The sequence below is a fragment of the Apteryx mantelli genome, chromosome 22 (assembly GCF_036417845.1).
Source record: "Apteryx mantelli isolate bAptMan1 chromosome 22, bAptMan1.hap1, whole genome shotgun sequence".
Taxonomy (NCBI): domain Eukaryota; kingdom Metazoa; phylum Chordata; class Aves; order Apterygiformes; family Apterygidae; genus Apteryx; species Apteryx mantelli.
In genome coordinates, this window is record NC_089999.1 from 7,566,735 (window position 1) to 7,580,368 (window position 13,634).

The 13,634-nt window shown below is 54.8% G+C and overlaps 2 protein-coding genes across 4 annotated transcripts in view; both read right to left on the reverse strand.

The window, feature by feature from the left end:
- POR (cytochrome p450 oxidoreductase) overlaps positions 1-1,362 on the reverse strand; it is a 36,316-nt gene extending 34,954 nt beyond the window's left edge. Inside the window, exon 1 of the mRNA XM_067309783.1 lies at positions 1,295-1,362. The gene's annotated coding sequence lies outside the window, so the exon portion shown is untranslated. The remainder of the gene's footprint in view (positions 1-1,294) is intronic.
- Positions 1,363-3,435: 2,073 nt separating this feature from the next.
- Positions 3,436-10,241, reverse strand: RHBDD2 (rhomboid domain containing 2). Of its 3 annotated transcripts, XM_067309886.1 has the most exons (5): positions 10,106-10,241; positions 8,694-9,095; positions 8,138-8,288; positions 5,479-5,944; positions 3,979-4,065 (listed from the first exon to the last, which is right to left on the reverse strand). In XM_067309886.1, exons 1-4 carry the CDS (start codon positions 10,239-10,241, stop codon positions 5,512-5,514), a joined length of 1,122 nt encoding a protein of 373 aa, XP_067165987.1. In that variant the 3' UTR covers positions 3,979-4,065; positions 5,479-5,511. The 3 variants fall into 3 exon arrangements, with proteins under 3 accessions (XP_067165988.1, XP_067165986.1, XP_067165987.1); XM_067309887.1 differs by lacking the exon at positions 5,479-5,944 and having other exon boundaries at positions 3,436-4,065; XM_067309885.1 differs by having other exon boundaries at positions 3,977-5,944.
- Between the last annotated feature and the right edge of the window lie 3,393 nt (positions 10,242-13,634).

The following is a 13,634-nucleotide window of genomic DNA, read 5'->3' on the forward strand; positions in this document are numbered from 1 at the left end:
AATTCCTAACAATCAATTCCACTCCGATGACTAACTCCCAGCACCACGGTCCACGTGTCTTCACTCCCTCCAGCTTCACTATTCCCAAACATGGGATTTTCCATTATTTCCCTTTGATAAACGCAGTCCCCAAAAGCATGATTTTCCTCTCCAGAGCCGTGCCTTCAAGCAAAGACTCTGGCTAACAGTCTTCCAACGCCCAGAAGCTTTATAAGAAAAGAGTGATTAATTGTCCACCCTGCCTGTGGGAGGAATGACAGCAAACCAGCCCGGCTTGCAGCAAAGACTTCAGCTAGACACTGGGAATAACCTTCTGCAATGAAGCGCTGTAAGAGGAAGTTCACTGAACAAGCGACAGGCTGGGACAGGCGAGGTGTTCGCGAGGCGAAAGGGAGGCGAATTTGGGCAGGGCGGCCCGGCTGGGCTGCAGCAAGGCTCTCCGACGCCCCAAACCCTCCGCGTCGGGAGAACGAGGCCGCCGGGATCAGCGACGGGGACCCGCCGCCGTCATCCCCCCAAGAGCCCGCCGGCCCGAAGAGGGGGCGATGCGACGCTCCTCGCCGTGCCGCTCCGCACCTCCAGCCTCCCAGCACCCGCAGGCCCCCGGCCCCGGGGGCGCAGGGGGCAGCGGGGTCGCCTCTCCCGCCCCACGGTCCCACGGCACGCGGGGCTCAGGGGGGCCGCTGCGGAGCGACGCGCTGGGCAGCAGGGCCAGGAACCGGCCCTCGAGCCGCAGCGCTCGCCTCGGGCACCACCTCCGCGATCCCCCGGCCAGGGGCCCAGGCGTCCGGGCCCCGGCACCCCCCCGCCCCACTGCAGCCCCGAACCCGAGCACGATGGGGCTCCCCCCACCCCCAAATACGAAGGGACCCGGTTATCCCCCCAAAACAGAGCCCAGCCGTCCCAGCACCGCCGTAACAAGGGGTGCAGGTGCCTCCACCCCCCCCAAAACCACAAAGCACCCAGGCGTCCCAGTCCCCCCCTCAAAAAAAATCCACAAAGCACCCAGGCGTCCCGGTTCTCCCCCAAAAAACACAAAGAACCCAGGGGTCCCAGCCCTCCCTCCCCCCAAAAAAAAACCCACAAAGGACCCAGGCGTCTCGGTTCTCCCCCCCCAAAAAACACAAAGAACCCAGGGGTCCCAGTCCTTCCCCCCCCCAAAAAAAAAAAATCCACAAGGGACCCAGGCGTCCCGGCCTCCCCCCCCCACTACACGCGCACACACACCCCGGGCGCCCCGGCCCTGCCCCCCTCGCCGGGACCCGGGCCCCCCCACCCCGGCGCCGGCGCTCACCCCTCGGCGGCCCCAGGCGTCGCGGCCCCTCCGCCACTTCCCGCGGCGGCGCCCCGCAGCCCCGGCGCGGCCGGCACGTAGGGCGGCTCGCACCACGCGAGGACACGCGCGGGGGGGAGCCTCGCCCCGCCCCCGCCGCCCCGCCAATGGGCTACAGGCGCGCGCGCCGCCGGAGGCTCCCCCCCCTCCGCCGCGGCGCCGTTGGTATGGCCCACGTCGCGCCCGGCCCGGGAAGGGGCTCTTAAAGAGACAGGAGCAGCGGGGAGGAGCCGCAGGGTGGGGGGGGGCAGGGTGGGGTGCGGGGGGCCGTGCTGGGGTCACTCGGTCCGGGTGTGGGGTGCTGGGGGTCAGCAATTAGGGGCCAAAGTGGGGGGTTGAGGAAGCTGGGGTTCAGAGGTCAAGGTGGGGGTGCTGCAGGTCAGGTGTTGGGGGTCAAGGTGGGGGTGCTGGGGGGTCAGAGGTCAAGATGGGGGTGCTGGAGGTCAGAGGTCAAAGTGGGGGGTGATGGGGCAGTCAGGGGCTTGGGGGGGTCAAGGATTAGTGTCACGAGAGGGTACTAGGGGGTCAGAGGTCAAGGTGGTGCTGGTGGGGTCAGGGGTCAGAGGTGAAGGTGGTGCTGGGGGGTGGGGAGCACCCGGGGCGCGGGGCCCTGCTGGCGGCTCTGCTTTGGAGCCACCGCCGTCCTCAGCGGGCAGGGGCAAAGTCCGCCGGGGCCGGAGAGGGCACCGACCCGAAAAAGCACCCGCGGCCCCCGCCCCACCTCACGGGGCCACCGCTTGCTCCTCTTGCCCTCGCTCCGCAGGGAGCGCCGGGGCCCCCCAGGACCCCCCAGGGCCCCCCGCGCCCGGCTCCCGGCGCAGAAGCCCTCCTGACCTCCACGGCCGCAGTGGCTTCACGGGCAGCGCGTGAAACCACAAACTTCGAGACGCAGCCGGTCCCGGGAGGGAGCCCGGCCTAGGCCCCACAGGGATTTCATTGATTTTTTTTCTTTTTTAAGGAATAACTTTAATTCTCTGGCTCCCCTCCAAGGAAATGACCTGGTATTGCAACTCGTTCTCATAACGTGTCTGCAGCCTTGGTCAAATGGCAAAAGCAGTTGAGCCGATGATTATTTTTACCCCCCTCTTTATGCATTTCATTTCTCCTCTCAGCCCTCAGGCACATTTGCACATGGTCCCAGCCCAGCCCAGCCCCTTCCCTCCTTCCCAGCAGCTCCCCTACCCTGCACAAGCAGGAGTTTTGGATCTGCCCCCCATCCCAGGGAAGCGGGACTTGGTAGGAGTCCGCTGCTGGAGAAGCGGAGGGTCCCTGACTCGTTTATACGACAGCGGGACTCCAGCGTTGGATGGAACGGCTGCCCTTGGGGAAGGCCGGCAGAGGACTTTGCTAGATGCCATTTCTGTTGTGGTGAACATCTGCCTGAACACCACCGAACACGGGGAAGATGCGTTTCACCTGACCGGTACGCACAGTTGCTGCTGCGCGGCTGGGCTCAAGAGCAGTGCTGGGATGTGCCGAATGTTTTAGAGATCGGAGTGACCAAGTGACCCACTGGGCAGCACGCGACAGAGCTGGGATCGCAGGTCAGAGCCGTGGTTTCGTGCCGGTCCTGCCAGGCCTTTACGCCCCCCCGGGCTCACCTGCAAGACCGTGGTGGTGTCAGCCTTGTCCCAGCACAGAAAGGTTCCAGGGTGGTAACTGCTTCTCGCGCACAGGCACGTCCCCCAGCTGCCAGGGCCAGGGGCTCCGTCTCCTGCACGGCCCCGGAGGTTAGCTGGGTTTCCCCTGCAGCAGGCAGCCCACGACAGTGACTCTTACAAGCCCATCTCCCTCCACGTTCCCCTTTACCGCTCAACACCTCCCATGAAATGACTTGATGCAAAACGCGCCACCCCTCGACAGCTCTGTGGGGAGAGCAGATCTCTTAACAGATCACCTGATGGAGTTGGAAAGGAAAAATAACCAGTTTCTGGGCCCACAAGCGTTTTTCAATATGCAGTACCGCTCTTCCCCAGCGCGCGTCCTCCGCCACCAGCCAGACACGCACAGCTAGCGCTGAGCAGCTGCCGCGGCCTGGAGCCCCCCCAGGACATGGCCCACGCGCCCCAGCTCCCCACCTGCAAGCAAACCCGGAGACAAAGTCGTTTGTCTTCCAGACTGTATTTCAAGCTTACGATTTGAAGGTACACAACAGTTGTGACTGCTACGCGTCCTCATCATACCCTGCTATATTCTCTGCACGCTTCTCGAAAGAGGAGTGGTAAAATTCATAGGTTTACAGACAAGGATCTCACAAGGAGGAAGATAAAGGCACTAATCAACATTTCAATGATCATCACTAGCAATTCTTTCCTGGTATTAAAAACATCCTTTAAAGTTCCAGGCAAGCCTCTCATCCTGTTCTTGCTCCATACTAAACACAGGACAAGACAACTACTGTCAGCAGTTAATGAAAGTCAGAGCCATGACGCCAAGTCCATTTGTGATCCCACACACAGAGAGGTGAAGCAATCAGGGATGAGATAAAGCTGGCCACCAATTCCGGAAGTCCCACGAGCTGTTTCCCGGATTGCAGCATCCTCCTCCAGAAAGCTCCTGCCCTGCAGCCTCCGTCTTTGCAAGCCGAACTTCTTACTAACACGAATCTGAGGTCCAAGTCCTCAGCCCTCACTTTGGTCTTCCCCCAAAGAAAGCCCCTGCAAGGCCGTGTTACTGCAGCAGCCGTCCCAGAAGAGCTGCTGGAGAAGCAGCTGTACAGCGACACGTGGCTTCTTCAGGCACCAAAGTGGAGAAGAGGGGAGAAAAGAGGCACATACATAACTCAGAGCATGCAGCCACCAGTGCTGACCCTGCCTCCCAACCCTGGCTCTTCCCCTAGCCCCAAAGACAGCATGGAACAGCGCAGATGCTATCGCAGTCCTTGGGGTGACAGGTTAGGCACTGCAAGAACATTTCCAAAAGCAGTAATGGCACTTTGTGGTTCACAAAGCACTTTTTGGGGTGGATAAACAAACCTCCAAGCAGTAAATCAATGGCAATAGTTCAGATTCTACCTGCTTTACAGAAACAGAGATGGTAGATTCCTCCTGGGCATGGCACAGTGAGACAGTGACACAGCTGGAAGTGAAGCTCTGGCCCTCCAAGTCCCAGCAACTCAACCAAACTCCTCCATTACTACCACAGGCACCAAATGCTGCATCCTGTTCTCAGTCCCTCTCTGGAAACTCCCATCTCCCACCAGCTTTTGTTTTCACCAGCGCTAAAGAAAACAAGACAAAACCTGTGCTAACATCGGTGGGTGAGATACACAAAGCAGGGTAGTGTGAACGCTGCACCACCCCTACTGGAATAGCTACATTCCAGTTAATTCTTCTACCCTGCATTTAAGGTCCCTTCTGTCTCCTTGGATTTATGTATACCTGAAACATGATTTGCTCCACAAATGCCCTAAATCCCTTATTAAAGGATATTCCATTACTTTGCATGTATCTGAGGTTGCCTTGAGTGCTATTACAGATAATGAAGGCAACATGTCTGCGCATGCACAGACTGTAGCTAAGAACAGACCGTTGGCACTTAAGAGATGGGTTTTGGGCAGCAGAAAATGGCGTTATTTATCCCTCTCCCCCAGCCGTGGCTTCGTCAGCCCCCTGCAGGGAATACTCTTAGTGGAAAAGTCACTAGTAGAAGAGAAGTCCTACTCCACTCAAGTATTAAGTTATAAACTAAGGCTACCATGATTTCAGCCTCTCTTGGGTCCTAGTTAAATCACACCTGCAAGTGAGAGAGAAGGCTAAGAGCCTCAGTGTAGACAGGACATGTCCCAATCCCCATGGCCTGGTTCAGCCCCGGATTAGTCCAGTGTTTTGCCTATTAGCTTCCATCTGTACTTTGAGCCAGGGAACAGATGCACTGTAACTCTAGCGGCTGAGTGGAAAAAGACGGTTACTAAAGGCAGGGATAAGAAGAGGCTCCAAGAGGCGAGAAGTGCCAAGAGGTGATGCAGTTCCCAGCAATACTAAAAAGTATAAAAATTATAAAGGAACTATAAATAAAGTAGCCTGTGCTAGGGAGAGGGGGAATGGCCTACATCGGGCCTATCAGCCAATTTAGCTAGTCACCGCAGGTACAGCAAAGACGTCAGCAACGCGCTGATGCACGAGTATCACACACAATGGTCCCACCATGGTACGAGAGCTCTGCTGCTTTCTGGAGCATCAGTACACCTGGACTTTGCAGAGCTCAGCTGGCACTGGAGCCGCTGTGGCTGTTGGATACCCAGATGCCTGCTGAACCCCAGCCTGGTGCTCCATGCCCACAGGTATCTGTGAATCAGACGGGCACAGACGCTGGTGGGGAGAGGACTCGGCTGGCCGGCAGCACTGTCCAGGCGAGGCTCCAGTGTGGGTCTGGATGTAGCAGTCTCCAAAGGCACCTCTGGTTTGGTAGGGGGAAGAAGTGGGGCTGTATCCTGGAGCACAGCTGCCCTGAGATCCCTCATGTGTCAGAGCATGGCTGTATCCCAGAGCACAGCTTGGCTGAAATCCCTGGCTCTGGATGCTGGGGTGCTGCATTTGGAAAGCAGGAAGAGCCGGAGGCGAAGAGCAGTAGTAGCTTTGGGTGGGGTAGGAGCCTGGCACAGGGTTAATCCTGGGCAGGAAGAAAACAAAAGGTTACATTGTGTTCAGAACTGACATTGCCTAATTAGTGCTGGAAGTGCCCTGGGGGCAGATTTCCTCCTGACCAGTACTCAGAAAGATCAGAGCAAACTATCAGAGACAAGCAAAGCTCTTATAAGCAGCACTGGGGTAAAAATAAGTTTACCGGTCTCCCAGGACAGATATTCCCACTCCCACGCCATGCCAATTCCACGCTTACAGAACGGGGGCAGTTCCTGGCCCTACCTCTCTTCATGCAAGGAACGTGCAAGCCAAACTGCAGTGTGCTCAAGATTTCCATACCCATCCTTTCTGCCCTCCCCTGAACTATGTATCCTTTAAGCCATTAATTGAGAGAAGCCACACCTGCCAAGTGCTATTTATCAAGAATTCAAAGGTATTTGGTGCAAGCAGGAGCCCAGGGTATGGAGCAAAAAGGGAAGGAGGAGAGAGCCACAAATAGAATGAATCATTCAGAAGCAAGGCCTAGAAACAGCCTTTGCCAACAGAAGGAATGACTCACCCTGCTGAAATACATCAAGAGACAATCTGCCCAGGAGCCAAAGCCTCTGGGACTTTAGGAGTACTGTTCATCCCACGCGCAGCACCAAGATGAGTGCAGGGAGTCAGAAGAATATTCACGAAGACCCTGACTGTCAAATTCCCAGCAAGAGTAAGGGGCTGGCTCAGGCTGGAGTTTTGGGGCTTGGGGATTTGGGGATGTTTGGGGATTTTATTTTAATTTTTTTTTGGCATTCAGGGACACAAAACATGACGTAAAAGCTTTAATCTCCTAGAAACGTCTCCTGTCTGGCAGCAACTTGGTGTCTGAAGATGTGTGAAATTAAAAAAAATTAAAAAAAAAATAAAGAGCTCTTAGTTGGGAATAAGCAAGAATCAAAATAATAAAAATAAGCCCCAGAAGCAAATGTAGGACTTGGGTCTAGAACATAGAGACATGTGAATTCAGCTGCTGAACTGGAAACATCCTAGAAACACCTTCCCACGCCCTGCTTGATAATCAAATGTTTATGTAAATACATTCCAGCCAGAACAGTCTATTTATGTCGTCTCCCCTAAAGAAAGCAGGTTTAGGCACACAGCTGAGACACTGTGCATGGAAGTTATTAGCAGCAGCATTACACTGATCTAGACACAGGCACAGCATGTGGCAAGGCAGTCCCCCCTCCCCAAAGCAGTACTAGTACGGAAAGGAAAGGGTAAAAACGCTCCTGGATTTGCCCAGCCTCCTCAGCAAGCACTTGGAGCACAGGTTTGATTGCCCTAATGGATCTGTAAGGCTGCAGATTAGGCTACCAGTAAAGCTTTGTTATTTATGTTTTCCCCTCAGGTGAGAGCAGATGCAAATATTTGGGAATGCTTCCTCTTTGGAGGACACCTTACCGTGAGCTGATGGCTTAATCAGCACACAGAATTTAACACTTAACAAAAATCCATCCTTCCTCTGTGAAACTGAAATGGCGTCTTAGAATAGGGAAAAATTCGACCTATGTTTTGGAGCTTTTTAAAAGACAAGTGAATTCTCATGGCTTGTGATGTGGGAACTTAAAGCCATTTCTGAATGTCAGCCACAGGCCCCAAGGTTTCTTTCCAGTAAAGCAATCTTGCCTTTCACTGAAAACACGCACTGGAAGATCTACAATAAGCTTTGTAAGTGACATTTTTAAAAAGCTTTATTGCTTTGCTCCTGCCCAGATTTGGATATGAGTCACTTCACCGCATTCCTGCGAGGCAAGGTGGAGCAAAGAAAGATAGAGATCACGCCCCATGGAGCAACCCAACTAGGAACAAACCCCAGAAGTCCTAACGTCAGGGCAGAAATACGCAGCTCAGCTATCGCATCAGCTGAGCTGCACGTATACACATTGTCCCTGCAGCACATGAGTCCTTCACCTCAGTTTAGCATTCAATGAAAGACATTTAAATCAAATTGAGTTATCTTCCCTCCTCCGTGGATTCAGCTAACCTGGGATACCTATTAGGCCACAGTAACGTTGCTAGTGTAACACCACCAGGTGGGTATATCCCATGCTCCCTGCCTCTTAATGCCCAGGATATGACTGTGACAACCACAACAGAGCTTTTAAAGGCTGCTTAATGTCACTACTTATGTCACAGAATTGCCCTAGGTCATAAGAGTTTTTACCAGAAGTCCTGTACTTACTTGCTGCTTTCAGAGGCTCTTCTCTCTGCTAAGGACCCTGGAATATATTTCAGCCCTGGTATTCTCCTTAGCAGACTGAAAGGGAACATCCGATCCAGCTTAGAGACCACTGACTCTGGAATATCCAAGCAAAAACAGTATCCAAGACCATCTGAAGCCAGCAGTATGTTAAGGAGAACTGCAGACAAAATGCACTCGTTTCTAACACAGCCACGCACGCAATTCCTCTTGGGCCACAAGCCGGTTTCCCTGGAGAATTCTTCCAGCACTGCCCAGTGCCACCTTCACAGATCATGACCCTTCTCAGCTGCATTTTCACTAAACATGCTAAAGCCACAATGACGGGTGAAAGTGTGGGGTGAAAGAACAAATACAGAATTGGGTGTGGTGAGGACCAGCAAAGCCAGTGAGTTTAGTACAGAGCAAGAGCCATGAATTCACCTGGGGACCACCACAAAGCCAGTGCATCTTGCCGACAAGAAATGCAGTATGTTCCCCCCACCTCAAGAACCAGCTATCCCACACCGGTTCAGGGTTTCCCACTTGGAAAGGATACAGGCTTCCCCAGCTAAGAGCCCACACAGGTTACTCAGGAAAGAAGAGCGGGGGATAAACCAGGCCATGCAGAGCATAAACCACGGCACCAGTACCACCGGGATCCTAACCCCCAAAACCAGAGCCCTCTTCATCCGTGAGCGGGTGGTGGACACACCCAGCGTAGCAAAAGCTACTGGCATGAATCCTTTGGCATCTTCCACCTCTCCCATCCTTGAGACAACAGTCTCGAGTAAGAGGTACAAGAGAGCTGTGAGGACGGTGAACGCAATGGTGAAGAAGCAGTGCTTCACAGTGCCCACCTTCTTTTCAAAGCTGCCAGCAAAATACCAGATGATGATGGCACCGCAGATCAAGGATATCAGGTCTTCATAGACAAAGATGTAGGTAACTAACCTGTGAACTGAGCAGACCAGCATATTAGAAAGGGAGAGACAGCAATGAATGTTTTAATCCATTACAATTACTAGCTTGAGCAGAGGGAGGGTGAGCCTATGGGATAAATACACTTTTTCAGTTCTATCCCAGCGTAGAAGAGAGGGAACTTCAGGCCTTTAAAACCAGGATTAAAGAACCAAATACAGTTCAAACTAGTGGTAACTTGGATATTGCATACATATGGACAGACTCTTGTGCTTCCTGGGAAGGTGCCTGGCAAAGGGCAACAGTATCTATAGTTAAAATTTAGTCTTATTAGAAGGCAAGAGATGTCAAAAATGACAGTTATGGTAACTATGATCTTGCTCTCCTTGCAATAGCTACTGCAATCAAGAGATAAACACTTCTTAACCTGCCATGAGAAGCATGATGTGCCTCTCAAAAATGTCTGGAGGTCATCAGACCTCAGAAGAGCCCTCAGACCCTCAGGTGAGCAGTTCTCCCGAGCACTCTGCGAGGACTGAGCCCAACAGCTCTCCATGTCCCTCCCCTCAACCTCAGTCCTACAGCAGGAAAAATACAGAAGAGAGCATCACCCAATATAACCTGATGGCTGCCCTGGAGACAAGTCAGAAGGTGGCTAAATTCGCCCATCAGCTCACAGCGCTGGATTATTAAAAGAAATCACTGCATGATGGTGAGCACGGGACATGGCAATTAAGAGGGTGATAAAACCACTGCAGGAATATCACAGGGATGGAGGAAAGCAAATCCTAATATCGCACCCCCTCCTTGCATGGAACCAGGGGCAGAGGTGGGAGCAACAGGACCGGTGCGGGGCACAGGGAGGCGCTGGGAGACTGCGCTCAAGCTGGGAGCAAGGGGCCTGGCGTGGGGAGGAGGCCAAGGGGTGCAGGGGCTTGGCCTGAGGAGGTGGCCGAGGGGGGCAGGGGCTCAGCACGGGCCAGGCCCGGGGAGGAGGCCGGCGGCGTCCCGCAGGGCGGCGCGGCAGCAGGGCGGCCGCCGCTCGCTCACCTTCCCCGGCGCGCAGGGCGGCGGGGCGCAGCGAGGCGGCGGGCGCCCCCCGCAGCAGCCCCGGCGCCGACGCGGCGAGCGAGAGCAGCAGCGTGAGGGCGGCGGCGGTCGGCGGGCGCGCCCCCCCCGCCGCCATGCTGCCGCCCGCCGCGCCGCGCCGGAAGGCCCGGCCGCGTGGCCGCGGCAACGGGAGGCGCGGCGGCGCCCCGCTTCCGGCGGGCACCGGAAGGCCTGGTCGCGTCGCCGCGGCAACGGGAGGCGCGGCGGCGCCCTCCGGTTACCATGGCGACGGGCGAGGGCCATATTCCCCCCCCCGCCGTTTTCCAGCGCAAGGCCGGTGTCAAACGGCCTCGGGCGCCGGCCAGCAGCTCGGGGCCGAAGACAGAGCAGCGCGGTCCCGCCTAGGCGGGGCGCAAGGAGAAGGCAGGGGGCTCCCGGCATCCCCTCTGCTTCCGCGCAGCAGCCGGGGAAGGGGCAGGAGCGGGGCAGGGAGGCTGCCGCAGCGCTTCCCCTCCGCGGCTCCAAGCGGGGCGGCCTGGTAGCCAAGGGACTGCAGAGCGCAGGAGTTTTCCTCCCCGAGTCTGTTCTAAGCGCTCGGGGGCACCGCAGCGTTGTGTCGGTGCACAAACACACCCGTAAGCTCGTCTCTTTGTCTCAGCTAGGCTGGTCTCCATCTGTAAATAAGCCCTTCATCCTCCGAGGGGTCCAAAGGTTCCCGGAGGCTCCAGGCTGGGTAAAGATCTCCCCATCTCCTTTGTCCTGCTGCTGCCATTGTTTGAAATCCGCCCTAATCCCCTAAACGCATCCCACAGGGAGCAGCAAGGACCTTTGTGCAAAGCTCCCAGGTGGTCACAGACATGCTGAGGCTAACAGTGCTGAAGACAACACTGGGTTTGGGTGAGATTAAGTTTTCCAAGGAGAAACCGAGACAGGCAGAAAAAACAGGCAAAGCTTTCTGCCTGTCTCTCTTCAATTGCTGTTGGGAAGGAGAAGGAAAAAAAAAAAGGGGGAAAAAAAAGCGCTAAAATCTCACAATACTCACCGTTTCCTCTGTTCCTCTTTCAATGCTGATGAATGCACAGACACACTGCACAGAAAGCACGCAACTCTATTTCAGGGTAACTTTCTAAACATCCTCTCTAACCCTTCCAAGAAGCCAGCAGATCTGAAACAATAAATGTGACTTTTAGAAAACACTCAGATTAAATAATCAAAGTTGCTTTATTTTTCTGACTAAATTTCATTTTTGAAACAATTTCTCAGTTTTAATGTATTCCCTGTGGTTCCCAAGATCATCATCCCGTATCTCAGAAAGGGTTCTTCTCCAAGTCAATATTTAGCTTTTTGAAGTATCGCTCTGGCAAAGATGGGTTTTCCTTAGCTTTTCTTTTTATCTTACAAAATCCCATTACCAGCCTTTAAATACACCAAAAGGTTGGTCTGAAGTCTCATTCCTGCTCCAAATCCGTGGCTGAAAGTTAGACTGAACTGTCTGTGAGGAATGTACATCAGCAAAGCGGCACAGATACCCTTGTGCCCTTTGCTCCCTCTGCAGGGGTCTAGAAGCCCTGTATCTGTTGCTGTTCCATCCGTGAGGAACATTACTATCCCAAAGCTAAATCAAATCATAGCCATGGTCTTTTAAATGCTGATGTACTCAGCCCTGGAAGGGCAGGTTGAGGGGGGCAAAGCAACAGCAATAGCGACATTACATTACATGCAAAATAACAGCTAATCTAGAACAGAAGATAAAGGCACAGATTTTGGACGTTTTCTTTAATTCAGCCTTAATCAACATCTCATCTCCTTTCCTGGCTGCACGCAATGTGAAGCACAGTGACAATTTTCCCAGGCACTATGAAGTCTGACAGGCTGACAAATTCTCTTTGGAAATCCCATTAGCAATTCTGAAATGACTCAAGCCCAAATACTGCACATGGTGATGCAGCTGACATCTAAAAGGTTTGAAAGATATTGCCTGTAGCTATAAAATCGGAGCCTAATTTTGTTTTCCTCTGTCTCTTAGCATCAGAGAAGCCCCCAGCATGACGTAGTCACCCTTATTCGGCTCCCAGGATTTATGAGTGGAAGAGACCTGCTTGCACCTGTAACAGGTTTTGGACAGTCAGAAGAGCTGGAACAAGGCTGATACCACCAGCAGCAGAAGCCTCAGCAAAACCTTGTCTAAACAGGAGCATTTCACACCAGAGTGACTAGCAGCACAAAGGATAGAACAGAGAATTGGGTGCCGGGTTTATAAAGCAAAACATTTGTATTTGGGGGATTTCAGATCCTGTCCTGCCCCAAAGCACACATTACAGGAAAACAAAGCCGAACAACCAGTCCTGCAGAACGGGTTGCCTCTGATATTTTCCCAGACAGAAGCTGTCTGCAGCTGTGCTTCAGAGAAAGCACAGCAGCTCTCAGCTACTAGTTGATGCAAATTCGAAACCCAGGCAATTTTCCCCACTGTTTTCACATGTCAGCTCCTTCAAAGCAAGAGCAAGTCTCATTTCACAAGAAAGCAACAGCCAGTGCCCCAGCTGCAGCCCCTCAGCACACATCCCCTGACGCCCCAGCCCCGTCGTTCTCTAACACTCAGCCCAGACGGATATTTCCTGCACTGGGCACTAAAGCGTGAGCTGTGACTGTCCCTCCTTCCTCGAGGCGTGATGGCTAGCAGAGGCTCCATGTTTGCTCTCTATTTTAGCAGACCTCGTGTCACTTCAAGTCAATAAAGTCTGCTTTAATTTGATCCGGTTACCAGCCTGCCCCGTTCCCTTTCAGCACGGCAGCATGGTTTCCGAGCATGCCCTGCATATTTATTTAGTTGAACTCACTTAAGCTTCTAATTTACACATTGTGATTCTCAGCCTCTCTTCAGCCTCGGAAAACACATGTGCTAAGCCGCGTGTCTCAGCGAGAGACAGCACTCCGCAAGCTGTTAACGTGCCCCGAAAGAAAAGCACGAGCAAACACCGAACCCCACGACGCGCCCAGCGGACGAGAGGGCTGCGCGCAGGCGAGGGGAGGTAAAGCGCCCCTTCACAGCGCGCGGCCTCTCCCCCATCCTGAAACGCGGCGCTGCTCGGCTCCGGCAGCTGGGCGACCTCGGGCTCCTTGTGCTTCCCGCAGCGTTACAGCACTCCACGGGACTAAGCCCCCGCCTCGAGGTGCTGCTGTTTGAGGGCAGCTCAGTGCTTCACACCCTGGGGCGTCGAGCAGCCGGCCCAGCCCCGTGCTCCGCGGCCTGCCTTGGCGCGAGGCTCCTTCCGCCGGGGGCCGCGGCAGGGCCCGGAGGAGCCCGGCCCCGCCAGAGCGAGCCGCGGGGCCCGCACCCCGCACGTACAGCGCCGAGCACCCCGCTGCCCCCCCCCGCCGCAGTGGCACAGCCCCATCCGCGCGGCGCCCCCTCTCGACCGCGCGCCTTGGTACAGTCCCGCCCGGCACCGCCCCTCCTCCGGCCGCGGCGAGTTGGTACGGTTCTTACCCTGATCTCCCCCGCCGCCGGCGGGCGGGTGGTAGGCGC

Excerpts from the sequence above, each read along its gene's own strand:
- RHBDD2 (XM_067309885.1), bottom strand. The coding sequence starts at position 10,241 with ATGGCGGCGGGGGGGGCGCGCCCGCCGACCGCCGCCGCCCTCACGCTG. Across the intron at positions 8,289-8,693 it reads GCTCTTAGCTGGGGAAGCCT|ATGGTCTTGGATACTGTTTT; the intron begins GTATCCTTTCCA and ends TGCTGGCTTCAG. Across the intron at positions 5,945-8,137 it reads AGAGCCTCTGAAAGCAGCAA|GATTAACCCTGTGCCAGGCT; the intron begins GTAAGTACAGGA and ends CTTCCTGCCCAG.